Here is a 20,987-nt window from a genome sequence, read left to right on the forward strand (position 1 = left end):
GGCGGCGAGGACACAGGTCTGTGCAGTGAGGACTGTGTCCCTGGTGCACAGCAGCGACAGGAGGCAGGACCAGAGGTGGGTGGGTGAGATGGGGTGCCGATGAGCCAGGCAGGAGGGACCACCATCCATTTCTGTTACACAGGTGAGATGGAGACTGTCTGCTGTCTGCTGCTTTCCCTCAGCCCCACTCCCTGTCCCATGTGTTTGTTGGGGAGCCCCTGAGTGAGTAAAATAAGGAGGAGAAACTGAATTAGGGCATGAGGGTATTTACATGCTTTCTGCATAGAGGCAGATAAAGGAGACTGTGGATAAGAAAATGTTCAGGAATGCAGTGAGCAGCCCCTTTAAACACCCACAGAATAGAGGGAAAGCAGCAAGGTTGTCCCTGGTTGCTCCTATCCCACAGCTTTTCTTCCCATCCTGTCTCTTTGCAAAGCCAAGAGAAGAGTCCTGGCAGAGAACCAGGATGCAGAGCAGACCTGTTGTTTGTCCTGGGTTTGGATCTCTGGTGACAACTTGGAGCAGTGTTTCAGTTGGCTGCCCCTTGGGTGGCCCTGGTGCACTGCACAAGACTCCCTGCCTTGTGCCAGGTTGAGGGGGGCTGCAGACATGCACCCTGAAGATTTGGAGGTAGTGTGGCTGGCTGTGGCCATGCCAGGGTGGATCCAGACCCAGGATCCAGACAAAGGGTGTCCTGCCGATGAGGACAGCATTTGCAATCAGCAGCCCGGTGCTGTCAGTGGTGGGAGAAGAAAGAAACAGGGACTTGTGGCTTTGTAAATGGTGTCCCTGGAATCTGGCTCCCAACGTGTGCAGTAATTCCTCTGGAGGAGGTTTGATCCTCCCCTTTCCAGCAGTGAGAGGAGAGCTGAGCACCCCGTGTCGCTCTGCCAGAGGGGTGTGGGTACAGCCGTGCCAGTGCTGCTCTCAGCAGGCTGCAGCTCTGCACAGGGGCAGTGTGGGGCTGCCAGGCACAGGGCAGGCGCTCTGTGAGGGGTGGGGAGGTGTTTCACCCGCTCTGACACCCCCCACTGAAAGGTAAAGGGTCTCTCTCTGATATTCTCAGATATGTTTTTCAAGCAGTGCCTTCAGTCTTGTTTGCAGAGCATAGAAGAAAGTGAGATTTAAGTAACTCACCCCCTCTCTTTTTACGTTTTCTTCTCTCCTAGCCCTGCTGGGGCTGGCTTCAACATTTAGCTTTTCTCAGCACAAGGGAACAACTTTGGCCTTCTTCTGCATCTGCATTTTTGAACATTCCTTCAGCTTCAGATCCCAAGAGATTCTGGGAGAGCTATTCAATCAGTGTAAAGAGCAGGTGTCACTGCACACGTGTCAGGGTTTTGTACTGTACCGGACCTGCTTAGCGGCCAAAGCTCTAAACTGTCTCGCAGACTGCAGAGTGAATTGGCAAGCATCCCTCCCTCTGTGTAACATGCTTTAGGGGGAAAAAAAAATGTGAGTGAAATAAATGAAAGCTCAGCAAAATGAAACTCAAACCCAGAACTCAACAGGGAAAGCCAAGGGGAAAAATCATTAGGTAGGGCATTACATGCATGGACACGTACTGGATGCAGACACACACCTGCACAATGCGGATGCAGTCCTAGAGACTGCAAAATGCTTACATAAAGCATTTAGATGCCTATACATGCACATAAAAATACATTTTCTTTAAAGCCTTTGTGACTCCTGAACCGCCAGGGACACAAAAGATGCAATCTTACCAGAACCCCTGCTACATTTTCCCCTGCCTCACAGTTCTGCAAAGGAGAGCAGTAGAGATGCTCAAGGTGAAACCTTCTTTCACCTTAGATGAACAATGATAGGGACAGTATAAGCTCCCCGACTTTAGATTTTATTTACCAGACCAGAATCAGAAAAGACTGATCTTGCTGGAATTTGGGACATTTACTAAGCTCCCCTGTCCTCACACAGTCATTTCAGAAGGGCATGATGGCTCTAAGTACACAACACTATTAAGTAAGAGTCTGAGTCAGGTGCTGTCACTGCCTGTTAGCTGAAGGTGGGTTATGTTGGATGGTAGTCAGTTTTCAGTATTTGTTCAGTTATAAATTTTGTTCTAATTCTTCCCAAATCCTAACACCTGATTTGCCCCTGCTAGAAGCTTAGAGTTACATTCTCCAGCCTACTCAGATCATAGCCCCCGCTGCCATTAACAGCTTCCTCTCTCCTCATGTCTCCTATTTATGCCTGTGCTGATTGCAGTCTGCATTTCCATAAATCATGGTTATGTATACATCAGGTAGCACTAAGGTCCTTGAACAACTATGTCCCCCTGGTGTCCCTGCTGCATCCAGGCCAGCCTTGCCTGCATGAATCACTTTCTGGGATACTAAATTAATGCTACCATCAAGAACACCATCATCTCCCAGAGGGGCTAGTTTTATACCTGTATTGAATTCTTGGTGCCTTCTGGTTTGGAGGAATGATTTAGCAAGGCAAACTCTTTGGCATTCTCACAGCTCTGACCTTCTTGTGATACCAGTGGAGCCCCATAGTTCACTGACTTTGCAGAAGTCAGAAGTGCTCAAAGTATACCTCATTAACCTTCTCTGGCTAATCATGGCAGGGGACAGGACCTTAGCAACTGCAAAAGGCATATAAATGCACCAGGAAATAAATTTTTCAGCAAAAATGGCAAGAGTTGTGTAAATGCCAGACCTCAGTGAGATGGAAGACCGTGTTTCTGCAAAGAGCTTTTATTCCCAGAATGAGTTGTAAAGCAGGAGCAAGTATCTCACCCTGTCTGTATTCTAAGCTCAGCCTCTCTCCTTCTGGCATATGCTAGGTGCTGTATAAATATAGAGGGGAGAAAATCACACCATCTCCTGCAGCCTACATTTTTAATTGAAAGGCTATTAGAAGCAATTCCTGCTTCTGCAGGTGCAGTCAAGAAAGCATCCTTCCCCAGGTGGTTGTGGAAGGTGAACTTGAGGTTCAGGAAGGAGTGTTGTTTTTGTGTTAATTAATTTTGCATGTGGAGCATTCACAACCGTTTCTTGTCTGCTTTGGCTGATGTGGTTAATTAATCACCTTAAAGTGTCTGTAAACAGGGGATTTTTGCTCTTTGTGGCATCTCTTTTCCACCTGCTGTAGACCAGCCTATGTGAGGATACAAACCTGTAGCATCTCAGGAATGATACATTTGGTAGTGGGGTGATGTCAGCACTGTAAATCTGAGAGTCATAGCTTAACCAGCTTGGGTGAAGGCTAAGAGGAATGTTTTATTTTCAGGGCACTAGAGAAAGTGTTGCTGCTGAATGAGGAAAGTAGGAGCAAAGGAGTTGGAGGTATCATTTGCATGAGTCTTTGTGTTCATGTGGGTTAGCTGGGGGACAGAGATATGATGATTAAGACTGAGTTTTGACATTTGCAGATGGAAAAATTGAGGGGAAAAGGCTTTTCACAGTGGAATTCCTCCTCTTGCTTCTGCTTATTTATAGTCACTGGGCTGGAAAGGCTCATCTGGTCCCATCCCTCTGCTCTAGGCAGCAAAATCATATAGCCCTATGCAAACCAGTGGTGCTGCTTCTTGACCCCATTTTAGTTGTTTTCACAGCTACTTTTGGACAGCTGTTTCAGGAACTTCCTCCTATGATGGTTAAAATTTATCTTATTTTTAAGGCAAATTTCCTTACAATCTGTTGTTCTTTTACTGGCATTGCTTTTCCTGCTTAAAAATCACTTTCTTTTCTCCCATGTGTATCTGTCCCCCCTTTATTTATACAGAGGAGTCATATCCCCTCTTGTCTTTCATTTATCTAGGTTAGACAAGCTTTTTAATCTCCTTCTTTAAGACAGGCTCTCTGTTCCCCTAATTGCTCAATCCAAGGTTATTTTTGATAACTAGCTTTCCTGTAAGGTTCCTTGCTGCTTTGCCCAAACTGAGTGTAAAACATCACGACCTATTGCCTGTTGAGTAATTTTGGGGTAAAGAAATATGCCAGCTATCAGATCCAGAAAAAGAAACATCAAGGTGCTGCTGTGAAAATTTGCATTTGTTCTCCATCTAATCTCTGTGAACCTAAAGATTTCCATAATAACTTAGTTCCTGATAAAATTTCTCTTTAGAAATAGTAATGGCATCTCCATCTAGACTGAGAGCCAAGCCTGTGGAGCTACAGTAGATCTCTGTAGTTTGGTCCTCATGGAATATCTTGCACCAGCCTTACAAAAGCTATTTCAATCCAAAATGATTCTACTTTATTTATGCATGATTTATTTCTTCACAGTCTACTGCAGCATTAAGGTTACAACAGCATCCCCTAGGTCTACCTTTATTTTATGTACCCTGAGTTATGCCTACTTCCATTGGCAGTGTCCCAGTTATAACTGCTATTTCTATGATGCTTCTAGAGTAGCCCTTTTCAGGTCCTGCCCAGTTGTTCTGGTTTTCCCATGTCCTCATTCAGGATCTGGACCAATTCTACTGGCAAGAATCTTTTATTTCTCCTTGGACTTGCCCTGCTTCCCTAAGGGGCTAGGTATGCTTCTCCATCAACTATATTACCAACAACAGTCCCATTTTCTGCCCCTTGTCCAACATCCTACCTTTACCTTTTCTGTATTTGATCTTCCATCTTTCATGTATTTAATTCAGGTGTAAAAGTTATGTAAGATTTTTCCAAAGATGAAAGACAGGAAGTTTTGACACTCATACACATTTATACATTTCACATTTATAGCATTCATAGATACATGCTGTATATGTTCCCTCATCTAGCTCTAGACACTGTGTATGCGTCTCCTCACTTCTACAGTACCTGTGAGCTTTGTGGCCTTTTCTGTGTTTATCTACCCAGTGCACCCCAGATGCAAAAACATGACATTATCTCAGTTTTACCCAATGTAGAGCCACAAGGGTGCAGATTGGGTTACAGAGATTCTTTGTGGAATAGGGAATTTCTGCCTCCTAATTCATGCTCTCTGTTGTTGCTTTAGTGCTTCCCCACTGGAATGAATAAACTCCTTTGCTCCTGGGGAAAAAGAAATAAAAAAACCAATAATAAGGGAGGAAACATTGAGCTTTGGGAAAAATGCAGAAAGCAGTTCAAGTCCTAAGTGAGTTTGGAATGGTCTTTTTTTTTTATTCTGCAGATGAAACCAAATCCCTTTTGTTCCTTTTGCATTTCTTCTATACCAAGGTGGGGGTAGGGGGGCAGGGAAGAGAGAGAGCAGGAATTGAGATAAGATTGTAAATGAGAAGAGATTGGTGCAAGGCATGGTGCAAACAGGAGCCTGAATAAAATAATAACTTTGAGGAGACTTCACCTAGCTAGTTTTACTCCAGCCTGTTGAAAAACAAGTACCTGAAGGTTCAGGCTCTCTCCTGAACCTCTACCCCAAATACCAGTGAAATGCTGCTGAGTACCTTGCCTAAGAAACATCTCTGAACATTTCTTGTTTAATTCAGAACCGTATTCTTGTGCCTAGCCCTTGAAAATCGAATTTCTAGGAGATTTTAGTTTTCCATCTGTTGACAGTAGTTATAGGTCTTTCCAGATGCTCTTGTGTTTTGAAGTCCTACCTTGCCATATTAGGAGGAATTTACTTACATCAGGAATTTACTTATGCCTTTGTTGGAACAGATGATTTTGGAAATTCATGAGAGTACCTTGTACTTGTCCATAGTACCCATCTGGGTAAGGATTTTGTGAATTGTGAGGCTGGATGCTGGTCATTTGAACAGGTGGCTGCTTTTGCCAGTGTAGCTTATAAGATAGCCACTGAATGAGACTATCAGCTCCTCTCTGTTAAAAATATTTTACTGACCTGATAACACTGAAAAGAGCACATGTAGGAGAATAAGAAAATACACTCTCCTGGTATAAATTGCAGCAAGAAGATTCAGGTTAAACACCGGGAGAAAAACCTCACTTTTTAATGGGAAGGATAGCTAAGCACTGGAATGGATTGCTTGTGGAGACTACGGACTCTCTGTCAGTGTAGGGACAGGTTAGAGAAACATCTGCCACAAATGGCTGTTACAAGCCTTAGCTTCCCTTGGGAGGAGAGAAAAGCCTCTGTTAAGAATTAGTTTCAAGGAACTAATGCGATGCACCTTTCATTAAAGAGGCGCATTAACATACTGCAGAACTCTTTTATTCTGGCTGCATTATACCGCGGTTGAGGCAATTTGCCAGCTGGCTGGAAGGCTTTCAGAAGGCTCCCACTTGTTTTCCCCTTGCATAGGCAATCTTACCTTTTGTCTGCATGGGATAACTTATATGCTTAGACAAACAAATAGCATGTGTGTTTACCTTTCTGTTCTACAATAATTCTCCCTTTCTTTCTTTGCAAATGTGTTGGACTTCTACTTCCAATCTTGTTATCCAAAATAGGATCATATATTTAAGGTAAAATTTAACTACTCCCCTCCTTCAACATCTCCAAATTCACCCCCAAGCCAAAGTGACTTTACTTCTTGACAAGATCAGATGGAGAACGGGACAGTTAAGGCGAAATTCTGTTGCTTAGGAGCTGTGTCCTGGCATAAAGTAACATTTTACAGGGATTGGAGAATATGATTAGAAAGGAGTTTTTATAGATTCCTAGTATCTTTACTTTTACTGATTCTGTGACCTTTCAGGACTCCCAGTGGGAGTTTGGATGGCTGGACTGATTGGAGAACACCCAGCGGGTCTTGAAACTGCAGGGAGACCAATATGAAGGATGCCTGGGATAGTTTATTTTTCCTCTTTTTGCTGAGGCAAGCACTCATCAGAACCCAAGTAATAATGGTTCATAGGCTGTTAATACAAAGTACCCTGAGTCTTCTGAAATGCCTTGCTCTGCTCTGCACAGCTTAGTAGGTTATATTCTTTAAGCTTAGGCATCTTTACCTGGACAAATCTGTGGCATTTAATTCTGCTAATTTCTGTCCCTGCAGTGAATTGGTCCTTTCCTCTTATGGCAGATTATCTAGCCTATGATACATTTGAGTATTCTTTATCTTGCATTGTCTCCATCCTCTGCACATGTGGTGTTTCTTATTGCCCACATGTTGCTTATGCCCATCCTTCTTAAACTATGTGAATATATATTTGACCTTTGCATGCATAAGCATGTAAAGAAGTCTGCTCTCTTTTAATTCACTATGATTTTCTGACTTTTCTTATTCATATCTGGACATGTATGGAGTTACATGGCATGTCTGATTGTCCAGGTTAGCAATAAAATGTAACATTTGCACATATTTTTGAGACAATCCATCATTGATTTGGAGATCAGAACATTTACTTAGTTCCTTTTTTCTTCCTCTTTGGACGATTTAAAATTATTTTATTGGGATAATAAGGAATGGATGTGTACTACTGTATTTGCAGGTGAGGTGATTTAGTGCACAGAAGGCTGTGGCAACGCTGTCATTGTTATCCTAATTTCATAATGTTTCTGTGTAGTACAACACTGTGAGACGTGCCTGGCACACAGCCTTATGAACTCCCCTTTCTGTCCCAGAGAACTTCTGGGTAATTATGGGTTGGGTTTGCCTATCTGATCTAATTTATCACTTAGGGGGTTATATCATGCCTGTTACTGAGATATCTAAGTGCTGCTGAGATTCTGCGAGATGTCTCTTTCATCAGCCACTTATTTCTATGATAAGTTAATGTTACTGAACTGAAAACTGGGCTGTTCTGTGCAGCATCTTAATCACTGGTCCCTGCTGAGCCCCGTGTGGCAGTTACTACTTTTGGGGATTTGAGCTCAGTTACTTGAGAGCTAAAGTAGCACTGCAGAAATCTCTGGCTCAGATGATGATAAATTGATCTGCTTGGTGAATGAGTGGGAAGCCCAGGGCTGAGCAGACCCTGGATAAGCATGTGAGTCTGTGCTCTTTTTTTCCCTTAGAAATTCACTTTCCACATCCAGTTTCCACATCCAGGCTTAGATATTAGCATGAGAACAGAGCATCTCCATGGGTGGAGGGAACATTATGGGCAAGCTCTCCTTGGCATTCTTTGCCTTTGGGAAGGCAAGACCAACTGCCCACCTTTTTACAACTCTCCCCACCCCCCGGCTTGTGCACTTGTGCTCACTGGGGTGCTGTGTTCACCCTGAACAAGGAGGGTGCATGTGGAAACTGCTGTCTCTGGGTGATTTCTTCTGGCTTTCTTCCCCTCCAGAGCCCTTAGAGAGGATTTTTCTTTCATGGCCAGAGGAAATGTTTGTTTGTTTTGAAGGTGACAAGTGTTTTATGTGAATTCTGGATACTCTCAAATGCCAAACCCCAGCTGGGCTTTGAGTTTCACAGATAATCCACTGACACCTAATGAGCCTTTAATAAATGTTTCTCCCTCACATTATGTCATTTCAATAAATAAATGACTGAAATTTGGGGGTTGTGGGAGGGGTGTTGGATTGGAGTGGAATGTAGCTTTTCTGTTTATCCACCAAGGAGGTACACCACTAAGAGCAGTCATGCAAGCTCCCCACGCACCCACACTGCCTCTGCCATCGAGTCAGCATGTCTCAGTCCTGGCCTGGAGGACTTGCTTTGAGGATCATACAGGAAAGCTTCTTCTAAAGCCCAGTTAGCTTCTTCACCCTCTCAGCTTTGGTTGCCAGCCAAGGTGCTAATTACTGTCAACTGTGATGGTGGGAGGGGGAATTGAGAACAAAGGCGAGACTTTGATAGTTGAAAGTACAGTTGATGTTCAAGTTTTCTTTTTTTCCACAGATTTTTTTTTTTGGTTTTTTTTGCAAGAAGTGGTCTGCCTGGGCAGTGGGTGAGCTTGTATGTATTGTCTCTTTAAGGACTGCAGTGGCTTCTAAACCGCTTTCATTCTTAGCAGTAGATATAAGATAATTGAGTTCCACCCCCTTTTTTGACTACTGAAGATATGATCTCTATTCACTTAGGAAATGGAAAATTAAGTGTTCTAAAATTGCAATAGAAATTTATGGAAGTTATGAGAATTAGGGAAAAAATAGCAAGATTTAAAAATCATCATAGATACTCTTTGGTATTAATTTTCATGCATCAGAAATGTAAAACAATTCCTTGTTTCCAGCTAAGGTTCAGTTGTTTGGCTGAAAAGGTTGAAGGACATAAGTCTGTTTGACCACAGTCACAGTATTCCCATGGTTATCCACTCACTCTCCCAGAAGGTGAGACCATAACAGAGATGAGACAGCTCAGAGATATTTCTTTGTTGCAGTGTGATGCAATTTCCTGTTTTAGCTATCCCAGTCCTTTCCCAGGTGCGGCAATTTCTTCTCCCTTCCCCTCCCCTTGCCCCCTTGCTAAGTGCTGTCTGTCAAGCTTAACATTCCAGCAAGGGTGTTGTGTGATTGGCTAAAGTTCAAAAGATGCTTCTCAGCCCTGGGGTCATTGGCCTAGCCAAGTGTCACTTGTCCCCTGAGACTCCCCCACTCCCACCTGGTTGGTGCCATACCTGCTCCTTTCCTCCCCCTCCCCCTGAGCTTAAAAGGATACTGAGACCATGCAGTCGCCATTCTGTTGGAGCTGTTACCAAGATTCAGAGATCTATGACCCTGGAATAAAACTCTGGATTAACACTCCGGCAGAATCCGTCTCCTTTTCCTCTTCACCTCACCTAAAGCCTTTCCATCAGAGGTAAAGCCTGAGTTCCTGCATGTCTGGACTTGTTCCAAGTGCCTAGCTGCAACATACAGCCAGCCAAAGGTGTCTCTGAGGTGAAACACCGCAGCTGCTGCCTCTGGTCAAGCAGCAAGGGTCAGATGAGCCCTGGCACGTTCCATCTGGTAATTTTGGGATAATATTCCAATATTTCTTGTTCTGTGCTTCCTCCTTGTTTGAATCCACTCACTCAGAGCCTTCTCCCCAGAAATGTCTCCATCTTACATGAATCATGAGTTTGGGTACTCTGGAATGGTCCTCTTACCCAGTCCTGCAGTAGCTGTGGTTGATGCAAAGGGATGGCTCAATTAGAGGTCTGTCTTCTGTGGTTTGTGTCTCTGCAGGTGGGGAAATGGAAGGAAAAAAAGTTGCAGATGAAGTATTACGTGTGGCCGCGCTTTGAGCTGTATCCTGACTCTGAGGAACGTGAGGATGATCACCTGAGTATTGTGACCTTGGAAGAGGCACCATTTGTCATTGTGGAGAACGTGGACCCCCTAAGTGGCACCTGCATGAGGAACACGGTCCCTTGCCAAAAACGCATCGTGACTGAGTATGCGCCCCTGTATTCTTCTGCTCCTCTGGGGCTCTTTGTTCTCAGCAGAATGCAAAGTGTCTGTGGGGCCAATACCATCATAATCTATAATCCTTTTTAGAAAATCACCTCCATTTGCCTAGCCTGTCCCATGTCCACTCATGATGGGCCCCTTTGGGCAAATGATTGCAGTGTGTCCCTTCACCCTCCAGCACAGATACCACAAGATAAATTGTTCACATTATATAGTGGGAGGGGGGACGCAAACTGACAGCAGAGGGGAATTACAGTTGTTTCTCCCAGTCTTTTAACCCATTATTATTGTGATGGTTCAGGAACAAAACAGATGAGGAGCCAGATTACATGAAGAAATGTTGCAAGGGGTTCTGCATAGACATCCTCAAGAAAATCTCAAAGTCTGTCAAGTTCACCTATGACCTCTACTTGGTGACTAATGGCAAGCATGGAAAAAAGATCAATGGGACATGGAATGGAATGATTGGAGAGGTCAGCAGCAAAGGGAGGGCATGGTGGGCTTCAACCCTGGGCTGGGTGATACGGGTCAGGTCTAGCCTCCCATTATTATTGGGTCCACTTCTGAGGCAAGGACAGAGGTGACTCTAGAAATGACTGGCCTGCGTTCTTTCTTGGCACTGAGTGAATTTATTTGCTCTGACACTCCGACCATAACAACCTTTCTTGTCTGACCATTAATTATTATTCTCTATGGTCTCACAAATTTGGCCTACACAGTCTTAGAAAGAGGCTGATATCCATTCACCATAGCTGCTGCAACCTAGATTATGCTTTGGTTGTATATAAGGTGAATAAAGAATGAAATAAGGCTTTGCAGTGTTCGAGAGAGGATAAAGCAAGGACAGAAAAATGAGATAAGACGTCTTCTCCGTGGATGATGTGTTTATCCTAAGACCTCTGTGGATTTATTTTTTGTACACATACCAGCTTTGAGGAGAAGATTAATGTCTATAGGTTTTCTGAAAGAAGAAGGTGTCCTGATGAAAGATTAGAAAGGAGAGATGTTACAAACAATATAGGGAATGGGATTACAGGAGTAAAAGGATTGTGTTGAAAGGCAGGAAGATGAGAAGGGGCTTGCCTGTGGTGCTTGAGGTCTGCCTCGTGTCTGTGTGTGATGTCTTTCTTTTCTTCCTCCAGGTTGTCACCAAACGGGCCTATATGGCTGTGGGATCCCTCACCATTAATGAAGAACGTTCAGAAGTGGTGGATTTCTCTGTGCCCTTCATTGAGACGGGAATCAGTGTCATGGTGTCACGTAGCAATGGAACTGTCTCACCTTCTGCCTTCTTAGGTATTGTTTCAGTCTAAAATTAAAACTTCACCCGGTGGTCATAAAAAAAATTAGGTGAAGGTTGCTTGTGATTCTTAGCCTGAAAGCTCTTTTTTGGGAGTACCTGTGGGATAGGTGTATAAAAATATACTGTGATGTTTTAGAACTGAGTCCCAGGCAAGTAAAATCCAGGCAAATGCAAGTGCAAATAGGCACTGCCTATGAGTTCCAAGCCAAGGCATTTTTCAGCAATTGTATGCCTAATCCTAGAAAAATTGGGCTCACTCAGAGTTGTCACATACACTGCAGCACATGATTTCCCAGTGACTCAACTAATAGTATGTTCAAGGAGTGTAGGCCAGAAGAAAATTGATTCAAACCTTATAGCTGGGATACCGTAACACTTGGTGATAGCAATTGGCAATAAATAGTTGCACATGGAGAGACATTATTTGTAAAAATGTCATTAACTTGGCCCTCCCTTGACACTTAGTAGAAGTTAGAGAACTAATAGACCTTTTCAAGAACAGTTAAGCCATTGGTTCTGTGCTGATGCTGCGTCTTACAATAAAGGCATTTCTAATGTCCTTCAGCGATGGAGGGTGATCAGAGCATGCGGAAATGATACTGCATTTCCCCGAGACATTCATGCCTTCCTGGTGTCTACTATTTGGATTTATAAAGTGCTTTATGATGCTGCAAACACACTATATGAGTTATGTAATTACTGTCTGCTCACTGCCAGAGTCCTCAGAACATTCACAGACAGAAATACTTTTATATGGGTAATGAAATTTTCCCAGACCTTTTAAAATGCGAGTTTCATGACTACTAACTCCTCAGGAGTTTTTTCCCTTAGCATGTCCACCAATATTGCTGGGGTATGTAAAAGCAATGTCAAAGTTATCTCTTAAGTTCTAAACTGCAATTTAACTGAAGTTGCAATATTGACTATACTCTGGAGCAAAGTTCTTTTTTCTTTGATCTGGTTCAGTCCTATCTTTTTCTGTTCAGACTGGGAGAAGGAGAAAACCTGGCAGAGATCAAATACTTGCAGAACACGAACACTAACATTTCTAGAATGAGCCAATGTTCCCATTGCTAGAGGGATGGAATACTGAAAACCTACTGTCATTATGGCTGAACCTTAGAAATTTGGAGATGCTCTTTGGCTGGATAACATCTTGAAAGTTGGATGCTTGTCTGAAACTCTGCCAGTTCTGCCTGATTTTCCCCACACTCTCCAGATGGTGCTGGAGGACTTCGTGGGAACAATCTTTTATCAATGTGTTTTATTTTATCAATGCATGCCACAATGGCTGTGCGTGGTTCCAGATGGAGCCATGTGTCACAAATGTAACAGTACGATGGAATGCAGTCATTACAGAGACAGAAACTTCAGTTTTTCCAGTTCAAGAAGGTTTTAGAATCAGGTTGAAGACTTAGTTTTAACTTCTGCTTTTCCCCAACCCGATTTGCTCCACACTGGGCTACTCTGGAGAGCAAAGGAGGTGAGGTGTTATCAGGTCTTTCACCATGGTTTTCTCTTCCTCTCCAGAACCTTTCAGTGCTGACGTATGGGTGATGATGTTTGTGATGCTGCTTATCATCTCTGCGGTAGCTGTCTTCGTCTTTGAGTACTTCAGCCCTGTGGGCTACAATCGGTGCCTTGCTGATGGCAGAGGTAAGGGAGCTGTGTCTTACTATGATCCCCTCTGGTTTCCAGTCTCTGTTTGTTTGTTGGAGTGTTCCTTTGCCTTGAATGTGATAGGGATCTAGGCCACTCTGAGCTCTGCATTCAGACTGAAGAGGACAGGGATGGAGGCAGAAAAAAGGCTGTGAAGAGAGCAGATGTGTATAATGGATCATTTGCTTGGCGTGAGAGATGGAGCTGTGTCGCCTTTCATGTCTAAAGCACATACCAGCTCCAGCTTGTTTCTCATTGAAGGAAAATGGGCCCTGGTAGCCAGTGCTGGCAGGGCCTATGATGCTGCACTCTGAGGCAATCACAGGGCTCAGCACTGTCAATCCATCCTTCAGTGCTACATCTCCCTGCAGAGCAAGTTACTCTGCTGGCCTCCTGGCACAGTGCTGTGTCCTCCAGAATCCACATCTGTCACCTCGTCAGGTCCTTCCCTGCCTTTCTGGCTTTCTAAGATCAACTAAGAGAATGGGAAACTCATTTTCTTGGGAGTGGGTAAAGAATTATTTTTCAAGGGCAGCAGGAAATTTGCTACCAAGCAAGTGATCCATTTTTGTGGTTCTGATCTTCAGAAGACAGACAGATTAATTAAAGAAAGGCTGTCTGTCCTTCCTAAGATACAGCCTTTCCCCCTTATTGACATGAAAACAATTAGCAAGTTGTGTCTTCTGTCAGCTGCATATCTTCACCCCCTGGTGAATCAGCCCTTCAAACCTTTCTGGATTTATTGGCTCATACAGAATAGTGGGAGAGAGACAGTTACTGGAAAATGCACTCATTTGCTCCCAAGTCTAGTGCTTTGAGTGAATTTATGCCATCAAATTAGAGAGGAGTGAAAATAAAAAGTGTTAATGAGAATGCAGGCAGAACCACATATATGGGGAAGTGGAGAACTTGTCTCAACATAGAGCTGTGGAGGGCCTTTATGGCACCAGATCATAATTGCACGGATCTGTGGGCACAAGTACTGAGAAACCTGAGTCTCTTTGGAGGTATTAATACAGATGTGGAACTGGAAGCAGTTTTTAGTACAGGCATGCAGTTATGCAGTTGTTAAGTTAGCCCAACTGGAGCTACAACTATCAATATTTCTGACTAATTATGAAGAGTATTGCATGATCAGACAGATATTATCCCTGAGAGATGAAATATGAAGATACAGAAATCTGCTGCAGAGACTGCAATGCTGATTTTGGTAATGAGAACCCTGGCGAATGTTACTTTGGCTGCATTTGAAATATGACAGTATGCCTTAAACAGCTGCATTTTCTCTTTACGGACATCAAGACTTTTGGATTGGAATCTCCCGTTACAATCTTGGTTTGTGTCTGACAAAGTAATTGTAGAAGCATGTGGGGTGATCAGTGGAGAGAGGAAGGCTTTTAGAAGGGAACTTCTCAAGATTTCCTTCCACCATACAGTTCCCACTGATGTTTTTCAGGCCTTTCACCTGTATATCTTAGGACACATTAGGTAGAGAGGGATATAAAAATACCACTCCAGCATGTAAAAAGATGAAGACTGCCAAGCTATGTTTCTCTTAGGAACTTCACCTCCCTGGAATTTAAAGGCATCTGTTTACCAGGTGATGACTGTGCTCTGAACTTGGTGTGCAGTTCCCTGGGTAGAAAATGAGCCCCTTGCATTGTTCAGTTGTGTTTAGGGTAACATGGTTAGTGTTTCCAGATGATCTATGCTATTTGCTGCTTGGAGGTTTGGAGAGGCATGTCAAAACTTCCTTCCCTTTTGCTATTTTGCTGGAGTCAACCACAGGCAGCAGCACTAGGGCCCAATCAGCCTGCCTGAGGAGATAAAGTGTGGAATGTTGATCAGGTTGGCACCATTGGAGAAAAGACAGATGCTTGAACTGTTCCATTCATCCTAGGAGGATCTTCTCAGTGTCCAAAGAGTGATCACATCAGCATTCTCCCTCTCAGCTCTTCTTGTGCTCAGGTTGAGGAAATTCTGGGTTAGGTTCCCACTAATGGAACCAGCATGTGCTGGGGATACGAGATTGCTGGGAGACAGGTGCCATTTCACATGTTTTCAGATCTAGAGCTTCCTTAGCACACATGGCTTCGGGGGTATGACTGAGCTTCCACACTGAAAAGGGAGAAGGGGAAAATAGGAGCTTTTAAAACACTGGATCTGCTCCTGGACTATGTAGGGCAGACCTGCAGATTTTCTTAAGGTGGAAGAAGTATATGTCACTGTCATGTACCTTAGACACAGAATATGGGGAGAGGGAGCTGTGTTCTTCTCTGGTTCATGGATCTTCAACAGGCTGAGTAACGAAACATTCATGCAGAAGTATTTGTAGAGCCCCGTTATTTCAGATGGTGGTCTTCCTCATACCTTTACAAGTACAGTAAAGAGAGCCATGTTTTACACAGGTGTATACTGGCAGTTTGAGGACATTACTCTTGAAGAGATGGAAATGAGGATAGAATGTTTCTGAGCAAATTCTGTTTCTGGAGACAACCCTTCAACCAAAATTAAATGTTTGGTCTTCTAGATACTTCAATCAAATAAAAAAAAATGCCCTTGTATAAGGTTTCAGTGGAAATCCCTGAGACAGAAAAATATGAAAACCTGAGGACATTTTTAAAAAATAATTTTTTTGGTTGTTTTTAACTGAGATATGGTAGCATGAACTTAGGGGAGTGCAGCTGCAGATATTCACCTCACAAGTGGGAATAGATTCTGCTCTTAACTCTGAAATTAAGTTGTGTATATGACTGCAAATGCAGACCGCTTACTCTCAGATGCTCACTGTGGGATCATGTTTCTCAATCACTCTAGAACCAGGAGGTCCCTCTTTCACCATTGGCAAAGCTATCTGGCTGCTGTGGGGGCTGGTGTTCAACAACTCTGTGCCAGTACAGAATCCCAAGGGTACCACTAGCAAGATCATGGTGTCGGTGTGGGCCTTCTTCGCTGTCATCTTTCTGGCCAGCTACACTGCCAACCTGGCTGCCTTCATGATCCAAGAGGAATACGTGGACCAGGTGTCTGGCTTGAGCGACAAAAAGGTAATATATCCCCCCAAATCCTAAAAGCAGCCTTTTCCACAGAATAGCCTGCTCTACCCTCCCTTCTTTCCTTTCACAAGGAAAGTGGGCAGGTGTTTTCAGAGTCACATCATAGCTTTAGACCCTAGTTTAAATAGCACAACTGTTCTTCATTGGTATTCAGTTACACTTTTACATGTGTTAAGCACTTCAGGAATGAATTATAGACAGAACTGAACTGTGCTTGCTTGCATGATCCCCAACCACACCTTGACTGTCAGGAAGAAACACATTAATGGAGCTTTGGAGACGATGTGTATAATGGCTGTAACCTGGTTTTTCAGGATTAAATAATTTGTTTTGGGTAGGAATGCTGGCCATTAGACTAGCAAATATGATCTGTTAATTTATTCTGAAAACAAGTTCTGTCCATGGGGGTAAATCACTGTGCCTTTGATGATTTACTATTGCTTGCATTTGAAGTTATACTGTTGTTTTTTCAAGGTGTTTGGAGACTGACCACAAGAAATTGTTTTGTATTCAGACTGCATTTCAATGCCTTGTTTATCTGCACAGCATTTTGTCCATGCAGAGCATTCATTTCTGCTGGACTCTGAACACTTGAGGATTTGAGAAGATTGCTGATACACGCAGGGTAGCACTGTCTGGCTCGTGAGGGTGTAATGCTTTGTGCATTCCTTACTTTTGTTTTCTGGTGAGGCTACTCACAAGGAATTGAGTATTGTGAGGCTCAATTGCCCATGCTGAGCTTGTTACTCAGTCACTGAGGCTGCTTAAGGGGTCATGCCACTGCAGGGCAGCCAAATAGCAATGGGCTGCACACATTGCTACTGGGGATAGCAGCAAGAGGAGGACTGCAAGTGTCAGTTGTGGCTGCTGGGTTGGTTGTAGTTACTGACTCTTGTGTCCATCATGACAGCAGCTTTTCTTACTCATTTTGTTGTTTGGTTTTTGTTTTGGTTTTTTTTTTTTTCCTGGAATGAAACATGGCACAGAATAATACAATCCATGCAGAATTGCTCCTGTTATTTGTTTTAATTTTGACCTCAATTTGTTTCACATTGTCTCCTCATTTGCAATGTGTTGTGTTTAGGATGGGGTGGAGGGGAGGATGCTTTTCTGTCAGGTGGAGATTGTTGCAGAGACTCCTTAGAGGCTGTGAGCTCTAACCTTCAGATTGAAAGATACTGTTCAAAACCAGCCAGCACTATGAGAGGTAACATTAGTTTGTCATCATTAGGTTTTCAACTATCTGAGCTAAATGGGATGGTTTGTACCTGTGATCTATTGTTTCAGGCTGTGCCTAGGCTCATGGAGAGAACATGCTTTCATTCTCATGTTTTTCAAGATATTCTTCATAGCTGCAGAGATATGTGCATGAAATACCATTTTAAAGCAGTGACTCCTGGAGCTTTACAGAGCCTTTGAATACAAATTTCTAGGCCTGTTTTAGTTGATTTCACTGTAGGGCCACCTGTGTGTATTGGATTGAGGCCATTTTCTTCTACTTTTCTGTGCCAATGTACCTGTATTTACTTTTGCTACGCTAAAGCATATGTGCTTTTTTCCTTGGGGAAGAGAAAGGCTATAGTACACAGAGGATTGTGGTATGCCTCAAACATAGCTGCTAGTGCAAGTGCAATATTTGGGTAAGATTACAGCCTACCAGAGCATCTGGAATCAAATGAAAATTGGCTGGTGAAACTGAAGGCCAGCAGCTGCCTTTGGGCAATAAAGGCAGGTGGGACTAACTCCATCCAAAATAAAGTGAGTGAATGAGCTTGATCTACTGGGCTTATGGGTTTTACTCCCTGAATATGCAAAGGGCCCTGTAGGATTTGTGAGCAGTCATCCAGACATTTTTCACCGTGCTTCAAGATCCCCTGGTTAGGGAGAAATTCGCTCATCTGAATCTCATCTTTACCCTTTTCTGAAGCCTGCACACTGCAACTCACTGACCCTCTCAGTGCACTGCTTGGCCAGGATGAAGGGCACAGCCACATCCAGGGCACGTGGAGGTGCACTGTGTTCTACCTCACTTCTCTTGTCTGCTTAAAGCCAGTTCAGACTTTCAAAAGAGGCAGTCACTGATCAAAGCCAGGTGGGAAAGAGCGTTTTCCAAGAGGAAAAACTGTTGCTTCCAATCTCTTTTATCCCAAATGTATGATCTGGTGTCCACAGCAAAAGTCAGGAAGTTTGGTCCCTTGGCCTGCTCCATCAGCTGGTAAGGGCACCTATGTCCAGCACAAGGACTCAGCAGATGATGTAATCCAAGCCAATCGGCAAAGTGACAGTAACAAAATGATATTGTTCCTGCTTGCCTAGACCCAGATCTGCTTGCAAATGTCTCTGTAGTTTGACAGAACCTGGGGAAGGTGTCCCACTGACACTGTGGAGCAGCCAGAATGCCAGATGCACTCACAAAATCCCTTCTTGTACCTGGCTGGGGTGCACTTGTCAAGGTCAGACTGGCTACACTGCAACAGCAATCCTGAGCGTCTCCTTGGACTCTCTTCCTTAGGTTTTGCCTGGGAAGAACTACTGCAAGAGATGCCTACAGCTGCTGGCATGCCACTTCCCCAGAAAAGCATGAAATGCACTAGATGGCTGAGGATGGTGGATGTCTCTTGGATGATGTCTTGGCTGTGTCCCAGCATTTAGTTCCTAATGGCATGCAATACAATGACTAAAGTCATGCCCCCACTGTGCTTCTGTGGATGCTTGAGCATGTCTGTCTGAGCTGGGCTGGAGTGGATGCCTCTGTCCCAGGGTACCAGGTTGAACTGAGGGTGTTTGGAGGCCCCCTGTATGAATTCAGGGACCTCTGTCACTCTCTCTTTGTCCCAGGTGATGCTCACCTTGCTGAATGCTACCCTTTGGGCATAGCTGGCTCAAAACAGGTGCCAGAGTTGGTGCAGGAACCCACCTTATAATGGCTGTTAGTTCCCCCATCTTAAACCTTGGGATCTGCTAAATCATACATCAAGCTTTATCTCTTAACTCTGGGGCAGCCATGGGCAGTTTGAGGGAGGAGAAACCTGCTCCTGCCTGAGAGCAGCACTGGCCTTGTCAGTTCTGCAGGAAAAGTCCTGATGTGGACAGCACCTCCTTTCCAGCTCCCTGTGCCTGTGGCATGCTGAACCACTTTCCTCCTGCGCAGGTACCAAAGCAGCACCTTCCACCTCCACTGGTCCATCTTGTGCAGCAGAGGGGCTGGAGGTGGTCCTGGCAGGGGCAGTGCCATGCTGGCTGTGCCAGCTCCCAGCAAGCCCAGCTGGAGCATCTCTGCACGTGCTGCTGGGCTGCATCCATCCAGGATCCACGTGGGGGCTGCTGCTGCTGCCCTGAGCCCAGCAAAAGCCCTCGTGGTGAGAGGGCCTGTCGAGAATATGCAGTAACCTCCTGGGTCTGGATTTCCTCTGAGTGCAATCAGAAGATATAACCCAATTTCCATTAGTGGGAGAGCCTCAGACACATTAGAGAAACAAGTGCCTGCGGTATTTCAGTCTAACGAAGGCAATAAATACAGGAAAGATTATATAAAATGAACTAATGTGTGAAGTAATCTAATAGCTATACGTAATTTCCATTCATATAAAGTAGTAATAGAATAAAAGCAAATGTGGACAGCCAGCAGGGCATTTAAATAAAGTGATTTAGAAGGCAGTAGGTTAATAATAATAAAAAAAAACAGTATCCTTTCCTATAAATTAGTTGGAAATGCCAAAGAAGTTAATAAAGTATCAAGATGGTAAATTGTAATTGACATGAAAAGAAGAGAAATTGATTTCTGCATGCCTGCAAATTGATATAGATTGCTGAAATTTCACACGTATTTGACTTATTTGCTTTTCAAGATGTTAATGCAATGTTGAGACAAATGCAGCATGGGTCAGTTATTTTTTCAATAGGTATGAGTTTATTTCTTTTTTTGAAAGGCAGGCTTTGAAGTTAAAACTGGTCAGTATTTTTATGAAAAAAAAACCGAAAAACAAACTTGAGGAGAGTATAAGAAGGCAGAAGGAATTTCTGATATTTTCCAAAGTAGCTCATTTTAGTATAGTTTTACAAAATACTTTGATATTTCTGATATGTATTTTGACATGTCATTTTCTAAAGGCACTACTCATAAAACTGACCTACATTTAAGGGGGAAAAAAAGTGGAAAAAAGATTTTTTTTTTTTCTGTAACAAAGGAAGGGACAGACAGAGATAATTGGAAGATGAAACAACATAGGTAGATCTGAGGTAAAGGAACATTTCAGTTTGATACAAAACAAAAGCCTCACTGGAAAACCTGCAGAAAGACACTGAAAAACCTACAGAAAGAAAAGGATCTGCTCTTTTCTGGCAGTAATAGGTGCTTGGCTGTGAAACTGAAAAATGAATTATTTCCCATTTTATTATTTTGTAGTAAATTATTATTTATTGTTTCAAATTAAATCGAAGTTATACAAGGATCCCAGATATGCAGAAGACTTAAGCATGTGCTTAACTTTGTGCTCATGAGTGGTGACATTAAAGTCAATGGGCTATTATTCACATGATTGAAGTTAAATGCTTCCCCGAGCTTGCAGCTTTTGTACAACAAATACCTGTTCTGGAGAAGTCCAGGGAAAATACAGAGCAGATGACTTCAGCTAGACGTTTTTCAAGAGGACTAAAAGTGAGGGTCAGTCTGGGTCAGTCTTGTGCCTTGTGAGCTCTACAAGGGGAAGATTGTCGAACTGGATAACTTGGAGGCAGTACAAATCTTCTAGGGATTAAATATTTCATGTTAACTG

At 43.5% G+C, this 20,987-nt stretch overlaps 1 protein-coding gene across 2 annotated transcripts in view; it reads left to right on the top strand.

Annotated features, from left to right (window-relative positions):
• The window catches only part of GRIN2B (glutamate ionotropic receptor NMDA type subunit 2B), a 205,629-nt gene that overhangs the window by 164,898 nt on the left and 19,744 nt on the right, over positions 1 to 20,987 (top strand). For both annotated transcript variants that reach the window (XM_031057703.1, XM_005421891.2), the window contains 5 exons: positions 9,970 to 10,178; positions 10,496 to 10,667; positions 11,337 to 11,490; positions 13,028 to 13,153; positions 15,974 to 16,203. In XM_031057703.1, coding sequence (XP_030913563.1) covers positions 9,970 to 10,178; positions 10,496 to 10,667; positions 11,337 to 11,490; positions 13,028 to 13,153; positions 15,974 to 16,203 — 891 coding nt within the window. The remainder of the gene's footprint in view (positions 1 to 9,969; positions 10,179 to 10,495; positions 10,668 to 11,336; positions 11,491 to 13,027; positions 13,154 to 15,973; positions 16,204 to 20,987) is intronic.

Source organism: Geospiza fortis, unplaced genomic scaffold, assembly GCF_000277835.1.
Source record: "Geospiza fortis unplaced genomic scaffold, GeoFor_1.0 scaffold173, whole genome shotgun sequence".
NCBI lineage: Eukaryota > Metazoa > Chordata > Aves > Passeriformes > Thraupidae > Geospiza > Geospiza fortis.